General features: G+C 52.1%; 1 protein-coding gene across 3 annotated transcripts in view; it reads left to right on the forward strand.

The window, feature by feature from the left end:
- Positions 1–819: 819 nt before the first annotated feature.
- The window catches only part of RFX4 (regulatory factor X4), a 156,449-nt gene continuing 143,980 nt past the window's right edge, over positions 820–13,288 (forward strand). For all 3 annotated transcript variants that reach the window (XM_081822350.1, XM_081822351.1, XM_081822352.1), the window contains exon 1: positions 820–1,273. In XM_081822350.1, the coding sequence (XP_081678476.1) occupies positions 1,231–1,273 (43 nt within the window). In that variant the 5' untranslated portion in view covers positions 820–1,230. The remainder of the gene's footprint in view (positions 1,274–13,288) is intronic.

The following is a 13,288-nucleotide window of genomic DNA, read 5'->3' on the forward strand; positions in this document are numbered from 1 at the left end:
GGGGGGTGTCAGAGAGACCAAGGGGGATAGAGACAGAGGGGCAGAGTCCTAGGGAGAGACAAAGAGACGTGGGGGCAGGGGCTGGACAGAAAGACAGGCAGCCAAAACAGGAGAAATAGAGGGACACAGAGGACGAGAGAAGGACAGAACGAGAGACAGAGACTGGGAGACAGGCAGAGAGCGAGAGCGAGGCAGGGAAAGGGGAGAGACTCGGTGAAGGAGATGGATAAACCCAGGGGAAGACAGAAAGTTCTGGAGGAGACAAGTCAGCCCCTCACGCCCTCCCCGCCAGGCGGCCTCTTCACCGGCCAGGTTGGGGGCTGGGGTCTTAGGGCTGCAGTTCTCCTCCCCACCTTTCACCCTCAGCTTCCTCCACTCCTCCACGCGTGTCCGCGGATCCGCGTGGAAGGGAGTCGAAGCATACGTCCTCCCGCATTCCCAGGGCCCCCACTCAAAATCTGACCCGGGACCAAACCGGGAGGGGGGCACAAGAGGAGAAGGAAAGGAGTGGGGTCCACTCGTGGCCGCGTAGGCGACTCCCCAGGCTCCCCGGAGTCCCCTGCCGCCCCCCACCGCTCCGCCTGGCCCGGTCGGGGGAGGGGTGGGGAGGGGGGAGGGGGCCACATCTAAGCCAATTTTGATTTCGCCTATAATGAGTGCCGGGCGAAGGCTGGAGAAGGCCTCTGGAACTTTAAATAAGAAAAACGTTGCTAATGCTATAATAGAAGGGGGAAGTCGGAGGGCTGGGATTGCGTCGCTCTGAGCCCCCCTTTTCGGAGGCGGCTTTTCTTATTCAAAACAGGCCCACAATGGGCTTCACAGTGCGCCTCGCCACGGCCCCATCTGACGAGCGGCCATTCATCAGGCCGGCTGGCCTATCAATGACATTGCTCCCATCGGGGCTCCTATAAAATGATGCTTTTTCCCATGAAACATCCGCAAACATTTTGACGGGTTTGGCTTTGCCCGGCTGGATTACTGAGTGTCCCCTCGCTCGCTCGCTCTTTCTCTCTCCCCCTTCTCTGCCCTCTCTCCCTTCTCTTTCTCTCCTCTTTCTTCTTTCTCTTTTCTTTCTTCTTTCTCTTTTCTTTTCCTCCTCTATCCTTTTGCCCTTGCACTCTCTACGTCTCTTTTTCTCTCCGACTCCCTTCCTCCCTGGGCATCTCTAGCACAGGGGATCCCCAAACATCAGGACTTTTGGGGGGCGCCTGTGCTGTCCATGGGAAGAGCATGCATTGTGGGTTACTGGAGGAACCCGACATGGATTCCACAGGTCAGTCCTACTGGTGGGGGGTGGGGGGAAGACATTGGGAGGGAAAGAAAAGGGAGAAGGGGAACTTCAGAAAGAGTTTCAAAAAGTTCAGAAGGGTCAACTTGACAGTGGAACCCTAGGAAATAACGGAGAGCGTGCACAAGTTTTCAGTCCGTCGCAATGTGCGATGTAAATGGATGCGTGGAAGTGTGTGTGTGTAAGGGTGTGATTGTGTGTGTAAATGTGTGAGTGAGTGTGTGTGTGTGTGTGTGTGCGCGCGCGCGCTCACGAGCGCGCTTTTGCTTGTCCTGAACACAAAGTTACGTAAAGATTCTCTGGCTCGCGGCGAGCTCGAGGTGCCGCTCGCAGAAACTTTGCGAGCCGACCGCCCCCTCCCGGGCCCGGCTCCTCCCCCGGGTTTGGGGGCCCCGGAATAGCGGTGCGCACTGAGGCTGGTGGCTCGGGCCAGGAAGCCGAGCGGAACTCCCCAGAGGCGGGGGAGGGCGAGGGCTTCGCACAGCGCCTGGGAGGTGGGGACGGAGGCTCCGACTGGTGGAGACGCGCAGCTGGAGGGAGTGACGGCGGCGAACACGGTGGTCCTGGGGAATCCGCGCCGGGTCGGAGGTGGGAGCCCCGGGCCGTCCGAGGCGGGGTGTAACCTCCCTGCCCGGAAGGGGCACCCCACGACGCGCTCCGCTGCGGGGCTGTGACTCTGCTAGAGGGAGGGCTGGACGCAGTGCGGCCGGCGAGGCCTGGCGTCAGGGTCTGCAAAACTGCTCGGCACTTTGGGGGCTGTGGGCGTCAGGTTTTGGGGTCGCGGCGGTCGGTAACAACTGAGGAAGGAAGCCAAGGAATCTCCTACAACGAAAAAGCCCGGCGTCTTGGTTCTCCAGCAGAACTTTCTCCACCTTTCACTTCTACTACCTTGGAGGAGCCGCCAAACTTCTAGATCTGAGCTATGCTCCCTACGCTCCTTCCAGGTGGAAGAAGCTCCCTGGAAGTGCCCCCCCCTTCCCCAGCCACAGTCCCCAACCAGTCCACTCCCACCGCCACTCAGACGCAGCCTCGGGGAGTCTTGGGGAGATAGGGTCGGGGAGAGGCAGGAGCAGGGCGGTGAGCGCAGCCGGGGCCGAGGCCGCAGCTTGACGAGATGCTGGGGATGCTGGGGATGATGTCTAGGAGCAGACCCGAGCAACAAGTGCCTTCCAGCCTCGGCCATCCCTTCACACACTCGGGTCCCTTCCCCGAGCAAAGAAACAAACACCACCAGAATGTTTCTTCGCCTCCCCCCGAAGCAGGCTGGAAATAGATGTGGGGTGGGGGTAGAGGTCATCCGGGCATCGCCCCAGATGGTCTTTCTTCGGTCCGCGCAGGGATTTCGAGCCCCTTCAGGCTTCTGCCGAGGCCCTGGTGGCCAGGACAACCACCCCCTCGGGCCAGGGGAATCTTCGGTTTTCCTGGGTGGTTGCCTATCTCTGATCCCAAGAGCCAAGTCCCTCTCCCATTGAGTGGGTGTGGGCCCCCTCAGAGTGGGGAAAGGCCGAGCCCTGCAGTCTTCCTTACTGTACAAAGTAACCGAGGCAAGGAGAGGGTCGCCTGCAGCGCGCGCCCGGCGGCGGGTACGCGTTGGGCCCTGCTGGGGTGCTCTCTGCTGGCGGTATAGAAAGCTCCACAGAAGGAAAAAAGCCCCTCCCTCCATATTTTTATGTCAAGCGCTTGCACCACTACATACCTCCTGAGCACCCCAAATTTGGAAGCAAATATCCTTGAACAAAATTAAACCCATGTCTACATTGTTTGAAGCCAAGTATTCACAAGGGGCCCACGAAAGAACTTGGGGTTTCCCCACACCCCACACCAGCCAAGCCCCAGTTAGGGGTTTTAACTGCCCTCTCCACTTGACTGGACCTCCTTGTGCGTTCTGGGGGAGGGTTATGGGGTGTGGAAACGTACTGTTTTCTGTCCTCAATGTAGCTGGTGGTCGTGGAGGCACCTGGTCACTTTTATCCCAACTGCAAACACCCCAAACGGGTTCTGAAACAGAAATCTTTTCCACATCCACTCCGCTCCCTTTTCCGAAAATCTGAGACATCCTCAGATCGCCATCCTGAAATAAAAATAGAAGTTTGGGGCAATGGCAGCGTGAAGAAATGACACGGGGCGCACCAGGTGACATTTCATAGTGTCAAAACCGACGACTAGGGAAGTGCGGCTCCGCGCGGTCCGGTCCAGGAGCCTCCCCTCACCTCCCAACCCGAGAACTTAATCCAATTAGCTTTTCTTCAGAGTTTCCCTTGTTATGTAAAGGTCCTTTCTCCCGGCTCGGGGAGACAAGCGCTCCAAGGAGCAGTTCGATTCTGCTCCTGTTACAGCAGATTGCGTGCGGCCAGAACCACGAGTATTATGATCACTATTTCATCCTGAAAGGGCTCCCAACAACCGGTTCCCGGCAAGTGCTGGGGCGAAGTCGGGAGCGTCCGGGGATCAGACCGGCCGGGGAGCCAGGCCTCCGTCCCCTACTCTTATAAAAGGAAAATCCCCGCCAAGTGCCTCGGGCCCGGGAGACCCGTTTTGCAGGGCCGGGGCTCTAGTGGTCTGCCTCGGGGCCACTTCAGCGTGACCTGAGGAAACGCGCCCCTTTGTTCCGCGCACCGAGTCGGTAATATATTCCTCCAGTTTTCCCCAAATACTCAAGTGTGGGGCTAAGACAATGGCGCCGTCGGGGGAGGCCGAGGAGGCCGGGGAGCCGGCGCGCTCGCGGCGGAGCCCGACAAAGCGGAGCCCCTCTCCCAGGGGACTGGCCGCGCAGCGGAGCTCGGGCGGACGGCGAAGGCCGCAGGCGCGCGCGTGGGGCCGTCGACGCGCCGCCCGGCCGGAGCGCGGTTTGCAGTTGGGGCGGGCGCACGCCGCTCCCGGCCGGCGCTGCAGCCCCACGCCGCCGCCCCACGCCGCCGCCCCACGCCGCCGTCCCACGCCGCCGTCCCACGCCGCCGCCCCACGCCGACGCCCCACGGAGTTCGCCGGCGGGCGCCGAGCCGCGCTGGGCCCACCTTCGCCTCGCCAGCCACCCGCGGCGGCCACGCGGGCGTGGCCCTGTGGCTCCACGGCGGGCTGCGCTGCCCAGGCGAGCGTTGCTCGATTACTCAAGGTACCCGGAAATTCGAGAACGAGGGAGAAAAGCAGGTAGAATTTTAGGCCACCACGGAGAACTTTGTGCCAAGTGGGCCGGGGCGGGGTTGGTCGGCTACGCAACAGAAGGGTCGTTTCTTGTTAAACGGGATGGCACGTTAGAGAGGGGCACTGCCGAGCCCGCACTGGAAATTTCTGCCTCTACCAGTTTCTGCCCCGAGATCCAGAATCCAGAGCTGGGGCGGCCGAAGTACCCCTGGAGCCGGATTTGAGCACCACGGGCCACAACGGCGGGAAGGCACGATGGTCTACAGGCCCCAGCTCAGCACAAGGCCTGACCTGGCCCCGTGGGCCCCCAGGTGGGGACATTCAGTGGCCTTGGCTTGGGGCCCCCGGGACAGAGAGCGCCCGGGTGGGAATAGGGCCCGGGCTTCCTCCATCCTCTCCTAGCCACGGTCCGAGGCGAGGAGCAGCCGTCTCCCGCCCGGGGCACCCCGTCTGCCGGCTCAAGGGAGCACAGGGCCCGGGGTCTGCCCTTTGCTCCTGCGCCCGAGGCAGGCTGTCCTCTCCCTCCCCGGGCCTGTGTGTGTGTGTGTGTGTGGCCGGCAAGGGGGTTTTGGGCGCCCCCACCCTCGCCACCTGCCAAGCGCCGGCGTCTGTGAGTTCGGCAGCAGGGTCAAGTGAGAGCCGCGTGGTCCCGGGGTCCCCAGGCCGGTGGCTGCAGCCCTCGCAGGCGCGGACGCGGCGCTCAGGGCGGGTCCGGGAAGCCCCGCAAACGACTCCGCGCGGCGGCCGGGACAGCGCGCTTTCCCACCGGGCCCGCAGGACCCGGAGACCCGGAAAAGTTTGCAGGGGCCGCCTCGCGGCTAGGCCCTAGGGTTTCCTTAGCCGCGCCCGCCCCCCTCCCCGGCGCGTCGCCATGGTGACCGCTGGAAGTTGGTGGTGGAAAACAGACCCGGCGCAAAGCAAAATATTATGAGTGCAGTTGGGGTGACTTCATGGGGGGCGGGGGACCGGAGGGCATGAGCGGGAGCCAGCGACACAGGCCGACAACAAAGGACCGAGTGCGAGTTGGAGAGAGGAGTTTGCTCGGGGCCTTCCCGCCGCCGTGTGAGAGCTGGACTGACCTGCACCCCAGAGGCGCTGGGGTCTCTAATTTCGCTCCAGCTACACCTTTTCTGTGCCCACCTGTGCGCCCTTCCTCCCACTCCTCCTCTCCAGGTTCTCCTGCAGCCTCACTCCCCATCCCGAGGTTAGGCACCAGCTGGGCAGTGCGCCCGCCTCCCCTACGAGCCACAAGCTCACCCACGTGAGCCGTTCTGGCTTTTCTTCCTCATGCCCCGGAGGTCACCCAGGATGAATTTCTCGTCGCTCCTTCTCAAATTCAATCTTAAAAGGGTGAGGGGATAGAACAAGGTGGGAAAGAGGAGAGAAGGAGGCGCCTGGTCTGAAATCTGGGGGTAGGGGAGCGGGGAGATCCTATCCAGTTTTTTTTTTTTCCCTCCTTTGTAAAGTGGGAAAAGCTCTGAGTTATAATTCCGACTTAGCCGCTCATAAATGTTACTTTAGGTAAATCTTATATAGCTTTTTCAGATTTTCATTGTCTGTAAAATGAAACCTTAGACAGCTTACAGTCTGGGATTTTCTGATAAATTAGACACAAACTTCTTTATGATAGAATCCAGGAAACCTCTTCACTTGTAGAACCCAGGAAGCATACCTGAGCTGGTTACCGCTATCTGAACTGAGACCCACTGCACAATTAGTGCATCTCTCCCCACACTTATAATATACTAAAATATTTTGGTGAGTCATCTATTAGGATTTTAAGAGTCAAGAAGGACCTTGGATAACCACTTTTTAAAGGTCTATAATTTCCTTTTTTAATTATACCTAAGGTGCATTCCTTAAGACACTGAATTTTGGGGGGCTATGCCCAGCATCAGTTTAGGAAACACTGAAATGCCTCCAGATGACGAAGCCAACATCACAGACCCTCACCTCTGTGGGAGAGGTATACACACTGGCCAAAGTAGGGAAATGTTGCCATCAAAGGAAAAACCAGACTCCATTCTCCCTTGCACAAACTTTTAGAAAGAGGTGAGGGTCTTCTCACACCTAGCCACCCCTCCTGGTGATAATTTGAGCAGAGGAATCCTTCCCTTCTCCCTAATACTCTGTTGCCTCATCTATAGTTGAATGGATTGGATGTAAAGATTGCTAGGGCCCACCTAAAATTTTTCCATACAGTTACCTGCCTGTATTGCATATGTGGAATCTGCCAGGTACTCTGTGAAGCATTTTTCTGGACATCAATCCTCTAAAGCACTCCAAGAGAGGGATGTAATTGTGACCTGAATCAAGCACAGGGTTTCTCTTCCATTTCTAACACAGTAAGGTGGTGATTCTAAGTCAAGTTGGCGTGTGTGTGTGTGTATTTGCCTTGGTGTCCGCATAGAAAAGGCTGAGAAGGCATAGAATGGTGACATCACAGCATGGGGTGCCGGATGGGCAGACCTCCACTTGCACAAGCCCCTGAGAGCCCACCGTATGTGTTCTGCGGGTCAATTGGGACCCTCTTCAGCTGCCCCTGCAAGGCTCTGCGGGATGGAAAATGTGCAAGGAATGTCTACTCTTCTTTTTGCCCCTTCCACTCTACTTGAGATATCTGTGTGGTTTTATTAAGGCTATAGGGGAGAGAGAATGAACTCAAAGACATGATTTGGAAGCGTCAGGTAAAAGTGAAAGAAAATTACTTAGCGTGAATTTATCGGAGGTTTTATTCAGTCTCACTCACTGAGCTCCTTCTGGGTGGCAGGATGGACAAGGCCACAGTCTCTGCCGTCAAGGACTGCAGTACATTTGACGAGGGAAGGTGTGGACACCCTGAGAACTGTGAGCACCAGGGGACATGTAGATGCCTCTTGGAGCCTGAACGAAAGGATGTGCTTTCTTGTCAAGTACCCCCATGGGTCATCCCCATCACAGGCCCTTTTTCACATACTAGTCATTTAAGCCTTACTCTAATTCTGCAGTGTCCCTTTGGTAGGATGAAAGAGGGTCTGGAACTTGAGTTGGGGCCACAGCTTTTATGAGACCAGACTGGGAAAGCCTGTCCCTTTGCCCCAGCCAGCCCACCTCCCGTGGGCCCCGCTAGAGTGCTAGCCTGGCAGGGCTTGGTGATGCCTCTGGCCTTGGATGGGTTTGAAGTCCACTTGATGAGAAGGGCAACGTATGGGTGAAAGCAGAGAAGCATGGAAAGTTTTAGTCTTGGCCCCCAGAGAAAACGTCTCTGAAGGAGTCCTGTGATTCTTCATTTGGAGGGGATTTTAAAAGATGGCCGTGATGGAAGACAGTGTATCAGAGTGGTTGAATGATGATTTTGGGCACAGTTTAGTTTGTTTTAGTCATTCAAGAAAACTATGCGTCTCCTGTGTGCCCTGCACTCTCCTGGATGTTGGGCTTAACAAAAATGCCGTCAGTGCTCTTCTGAAGCATAAATTCTAGACAAACAAGGTAACACACACACACACACACACACACACACACACACGAAATAGGTAATTTCAGTGAGTGATAAGTGCTATAAAGAGGAAAACCACCATCTGGGGTGAAGAAGGTAGAGCATGGTGACTGGAAGGTTGCTACCTTCTGGGGGCCCCATAAAGCTGGGTGCCCTTGATCTGGAAGCTTACTCTTGATGAGCCCCAATGTTGTAATGGAACTGATCCAAGCATCTGAAAGGGCCCTTGTATAAAGTGTGAAAGAGGCCATAGGTAACCTAGTCCATACATGTCTCTGCTGCGCTACTGAGCATTTTTATTTAGTGCTCACAACAACCCTATAAAGAAGGAACTGTTATTATTCACAGTGAAAATGGGGACGCCAACAGGCTAGAGACAAAAATTGAAGCTAGGAGCTATAAAGTGTTCAGTAAGTTTCTGAGCATTAGAAGCTGGGCTGGTAAGACAGACCGTGATTGCTCAGGGAGCAAGATCCACCGTGCTCACCTGACTTTTCCTGACGCAGTGTGCAAGTGCTGAATCTAGCTTTGCATTTATGTTTTAAAACTTTGCTACATGCCTTTCACATGGCAGGCATGAACTAAGTGCTTTAAATGCATTATTAGTTGAAAAAAATAAATGCATTATTAGTTGTATTTTAAAATATATGTTATGGGTACAATTATGATCTGCTCCATTATATGCAGTGGTTTCTGGGGCAGATAAAGGAGACCCATGAAGGGAGTAGATGGCCTACCCTACTTGTGATCCACCCTCTTAGTCACAGGCTATACTGCTGACTTCTTCTTGTTCCTTCTCCTCCTCCCCCTCCCTCTCCTCCTCCTCCCTCTCCTCCTCTTCCCCTTCCTCCTCTCCTCCTCCTCCTTCTCCTGCTCCCCCTTCTCCTCCTCTTCCTCCTCCTTCTATTCCTCTTCTTCCTCCTCCCCTTCGTCTTTCCCCTCCTCCCCCTCCTCTTCCTCCTTCTTCTTCTAGTGAGGGAGAGGGTTGTGTTGGAAAGGATGTCCAGTAAAGCATATATCATTTTAGTGAAAGCAAAGGACTTGCTATTTTGTCCCTATATGAAAGTGGCAGGATAGTCCATTAAACTGTGGAGACAGAATTTTTAACTATTGTTGGCAAAAATAGGGAGATAAAGCATTCATATCTTTACTACAGATGTAAAATGTACTTTAGTCTTTGGGATTCATTCGAGGTTGAGTTAACATTTGCTTTGTCACTGAGAATGTCAGAGCTTTCTTCGTGCTCACGTACAGACATAGCTCTGCAAGATTAAACTAAAGATGCAAAAGCCATGAGGCCATGTGTGAATAGATGTAGCCTTCAGGTGACTTAACAAACAGTGTATTGCAGCTAGAAGTCATTCCCAGACGTGTGTTAACCTATGACTGGAGGTGAATGCGATCTGACTTAATGAAAAGAACATAAGCTTTGCTGTCAGACAGACCAAGGTTTAAGTCCCAGCTCAGTCACTTTCTAGCTGTGTGACCCAGGGCAAATGACCTAACTTCTCGAAGCTTTCAGTATTCTTCTGTGTGCAGGCATCTACACCGTACGTTCCAGGGCTCAGAGAACATAATGAGATCACAGACATTAAGTTAAGCCTGGCTTCTAGAAAGTGCTCAGTAAGTGGCAGATATTATTATTAAAAATATTCATCTGGTCTTCCTACGCCGTGTTCTGTGTGTCTAGTTGGGAAAAGGGCATAAGAATCCTGAAACAAATGCAGACTGTTTCAGCATCTCCAGATGTTTTCTGTACTGCACAGATAGAGCCTCGGCTCTAAGGTCAGGATAAATCATTCTTTTCTAAAGTTTGGAAGGAGGGATTAATTTCATTCTCATTTCCCTACCTTTCCCATGAAGAAGGCATAGTAGGTGCTCCCATTTGCCATGATTTCATCCTTGTGTTGTCCAGTTTGTTAAAGGCAGTAGAAAAGGTGTCCTGGTAGAGGCAACACCTGTCGGTTGGGATTTGAGTCCTGGAAGGAAGTTCCACGGGGCCCTCAGAGTGGACCCAGCTTCCACCCCTCTGCCGGAAGCCCCTCCACAGCCCCCGAGACCCTTCCCGTTCTGGAATGGGAAGGCCTACATTCTCCGTTCCTGCCCCCCTTTCCCCTTGTAGGCATCACCGTTTTAAAGACAACAATTTTACCCTTAATTTGCAGGAAGTGGAAAATTCGGTGTCAAGTGAGCCACTCTCTGAAACTCGGTTTAGCAAGATACACAGAAAGAGTTTCGTTCTTTTGCCTTTCTTGCATCTTTTTTTAATGCAAGGACCAAAATGTTCACCTGTTCTGTTTCTGCTTTTATCATGTGCTTTTTATCTATATTGTGATTTTTGAATTTTTGAAACGTTAACCACTTTGAGAGAGAGATCATAAAACCAGAAAAGAATGAAATTTGGCCATTCAGTGTTCAGTTGAATATGACCCAAACCTAGGTAACTAGGACTGTATTGCCCTATACCAGCAGATTATCTGGTTTTTGTTGTGTTCAAGCTGATCCTCAGAGCAGAATAACTTCCAAATATATAGTTTGGAAGTAGTTTCCACTTGTGTGGTTGGTTAATCCCCAGTAAAACATAAAAGCATCATCTGCCTCTGAGCAATCAGTAATTATTAGTAGACAGGTGAATCTGGACACGGTGGGTTTCCATTGTCGTGATGGTCTTGTTTTAATTTAAAGGGATAACAAGAAAGCCTCTGAAAAGGCTGCAGTCCAGTGAAGGTTAATTAGTACTTTGTGTCCTGCGTGTTTTCTGGTTAACCCATTGTGCTCAAGGTCAGTGTTGTTTAGATGCAGCCTAAATGTGATTGGTGAACACAGCAGATTTTTATTTAATCGGAATGGAGAATTACCACTTCATAAGCATTGATCCCCTGAATCCATCTTGTTGGAGAAAATGCACTCAGTCAACACGAGGGAACTACTCTTGAACTAGATTTTAAACTGTCATTTGAATAATCTGAAGAGTGACTAGTGATTGCTAATTGCACTAGCGGCATCTAATGTTTGAGGCGTAGATGCATTTCGTGAAGAAAATTACGACAGCGTATTTGTTTTGAATCTTGTGATCGCTGTGAAATCATTTCATGCTATTATTAGACTTTTGAAGAAAGGGATTTCTTTAGGGCGCCTGGGTGGCTCAGTTGGTTAAGCGACTGCCTTCGGCTCAGGTCATGATCCTGGAGTCCCTGGATCGAGTCCCGCATCTGGCTCCCTGCTCAGCAGGGGAGTCTGCCTCTCCCTCTGACCCTCCTCCCTCTCATGCTCTCTGTCTCTCATTCTCTCTGTCTCAAATAAATAAATAAAAAATCCTTAAAAAAAAAAAAGAAAGGGATTTCTTTGAATGCTACAGTTATTGTATGTATAATTTTTAAAAGATGAGCATGAGTGATTTTTTTTGAGTCCCACATCATCTTTTTCAGTACAATTAGTCTAGATTTGAGGTGTCCATAGGGGGTGTAATGTACTTCTAATTTGTGTACTGATTCTAAATGCTCATGGGTAAGCCGGGTTCTTATTGAAGTTGTTTGGATTTTATAAAGTTCCAGAATTGAGCCCATGGCACACACTCAATTATGATGTGATACTGATTACTTTAAATACTTTGCCATGTTTTCTTTGCTGGGTCCCGTTGCACTGCCGATAATACATCTAGAGTGGGAGAGGAATTAGGAATTAGGATGTGCCTGTACTAGTTTTCATCCCACCCAAAAGAAAACCAACTAGTTTGTTTGTTTTTTTTTTTAAGATTTTATTTATTTATTTGACCGAGAGACACAGCGAGAGAGGGAACACAAACGGGGAGTGGGAGAGGAAGAAGCAGGCTTCCCGCCAAGCAGGGAGCCCGATGCGGGGCTCGATCCCAGGACCCTGGGATCATGACCTGAGCCGAAGGCAGACACTTAACGACTGAGCCACCCAGGTGCCCCGAAAACCAACTAGTTTTGTGTCATCCTTCTGTGACTACGAAAAAAGGCTATATTATCTCTGTTTCTAGGAGTTTAATCTCTTCTACTTAATGACTCCTTTTCCAAAAGTGAAGTAGATTCTCTATAAAAGCATTATTTGACCTCATACAAAATAAACAATGTTGGCTGAGAAAGCCCTGGGCGTTTACATGGAAGAGAGATTCCAGAGGGCTAGAGAAGCCCTCAGTTAAATCGTTGAAACTTCCAAGCATTGGAAAGAAGATTTCCAAAGCGTTGAGCGGTTATTGTGAGAGAGGCTTTGGTCTCCACGGACTTTTATTTTCAACTCAGTGGGCAGAGTTTTTGAGGTTGCTGTGGTTTGGGTAGGGGACCTTTTCAGAAATGCCAGGCTTTTGGAAAAAAACCACAGCTTTTCTTCTAATCAAGGCTCCGTTTTAAAGTTTGAAAACTTTGCTGCGATTAGAAGAATGAATTATTTCTGTGTTTCGTTGGGGTTTCCTCAGGGTGCCCAGGCGGCAGGGCGCTCTCTGCCTGGGCTACCTCCCCGGGCACAGCCGAGGAGGTGCTGGGAGCAGGGAGATCTGTCCTCCCAGACCTGCCCCACAGGCACCCCGCACCAGGTGGGAGCCTCACCTGGAGCACGGCTGGGAAAGCACACCGGGGATGTAGAGGGATCCAAGAGATGAGCAACCTAAAAAGGGACTCCCTATAGGTCTGGGTGTTGTGCAGAGGTTTTCATGGTATTGAGAGATTAGAAAACAAACAAAAAGCTCCACCAAAGCTGTATGATTGTAGATAGTACCTGAAGACTATATACTGACACGTAGATCATTTTTGAGAAGAAAAGAATGGGAGGGAAAAAAACTACATTGAAATCATTTTGGTAATTGATGTCAGGCTGACTGAATGAGTTATTTTCAAGCCTGTTAGGTTCATTTTTAGTAAAGTGACCCCCCCTTTTGAAACTGGGTAACAGATTAATAAAATGTATCATCTCTTCCAGGCTCTGTGTTAACTGCTCATACATGTTACCTCATTTCATTCTTATACCGAAACTTTGGTATCATGATCCCTGTTCTACAGTGAGGAAACTGAGATTCAAAGAGCCAAGTTAATGTGTCCAGGCCAAACAGGTGGGGTGTCAAACCAGGTTTTGAACACAGATTTTTCTGATTTTTGGGAGCCAGGCTGCCTCCTTGCCTCCCCAAACCTAGAGTTAGAAGGAAAACCCGAGAGATGTCCATGCTACCCCACCTCCTCTACTACCTAAAGAAGTTCAGGAGGCCAAGTCATCCCTGATCCCTGATGGGGGGCGGAGACAGCAGTCCACACTGCGGTTCTTGGGAGCTCACTGTCAAGGGTGGCAGTGGGTGTCTGGCTGCCATGGAACCTCAATGTCACTTTGGCAACAGGCTGCTGACTGAGGACGCCCACGGGCGCTCCTTCCTT

The sequence above is a fragment of the Leptonychotes weddellii genome, chromosome 5 (assembly GCF_054177405.1).
Source record: "Leptonychotes weddellii isolate Sample4059 chromosome 5, ASM5417740v2, whole genome shotgun sequence".
Lineage (NCBI taxonomy): Eukaryota > Metazoa > Chordata > Mammalia > Carnivora > Phocidae > Leptonychotes > Leptonychotes weddellii.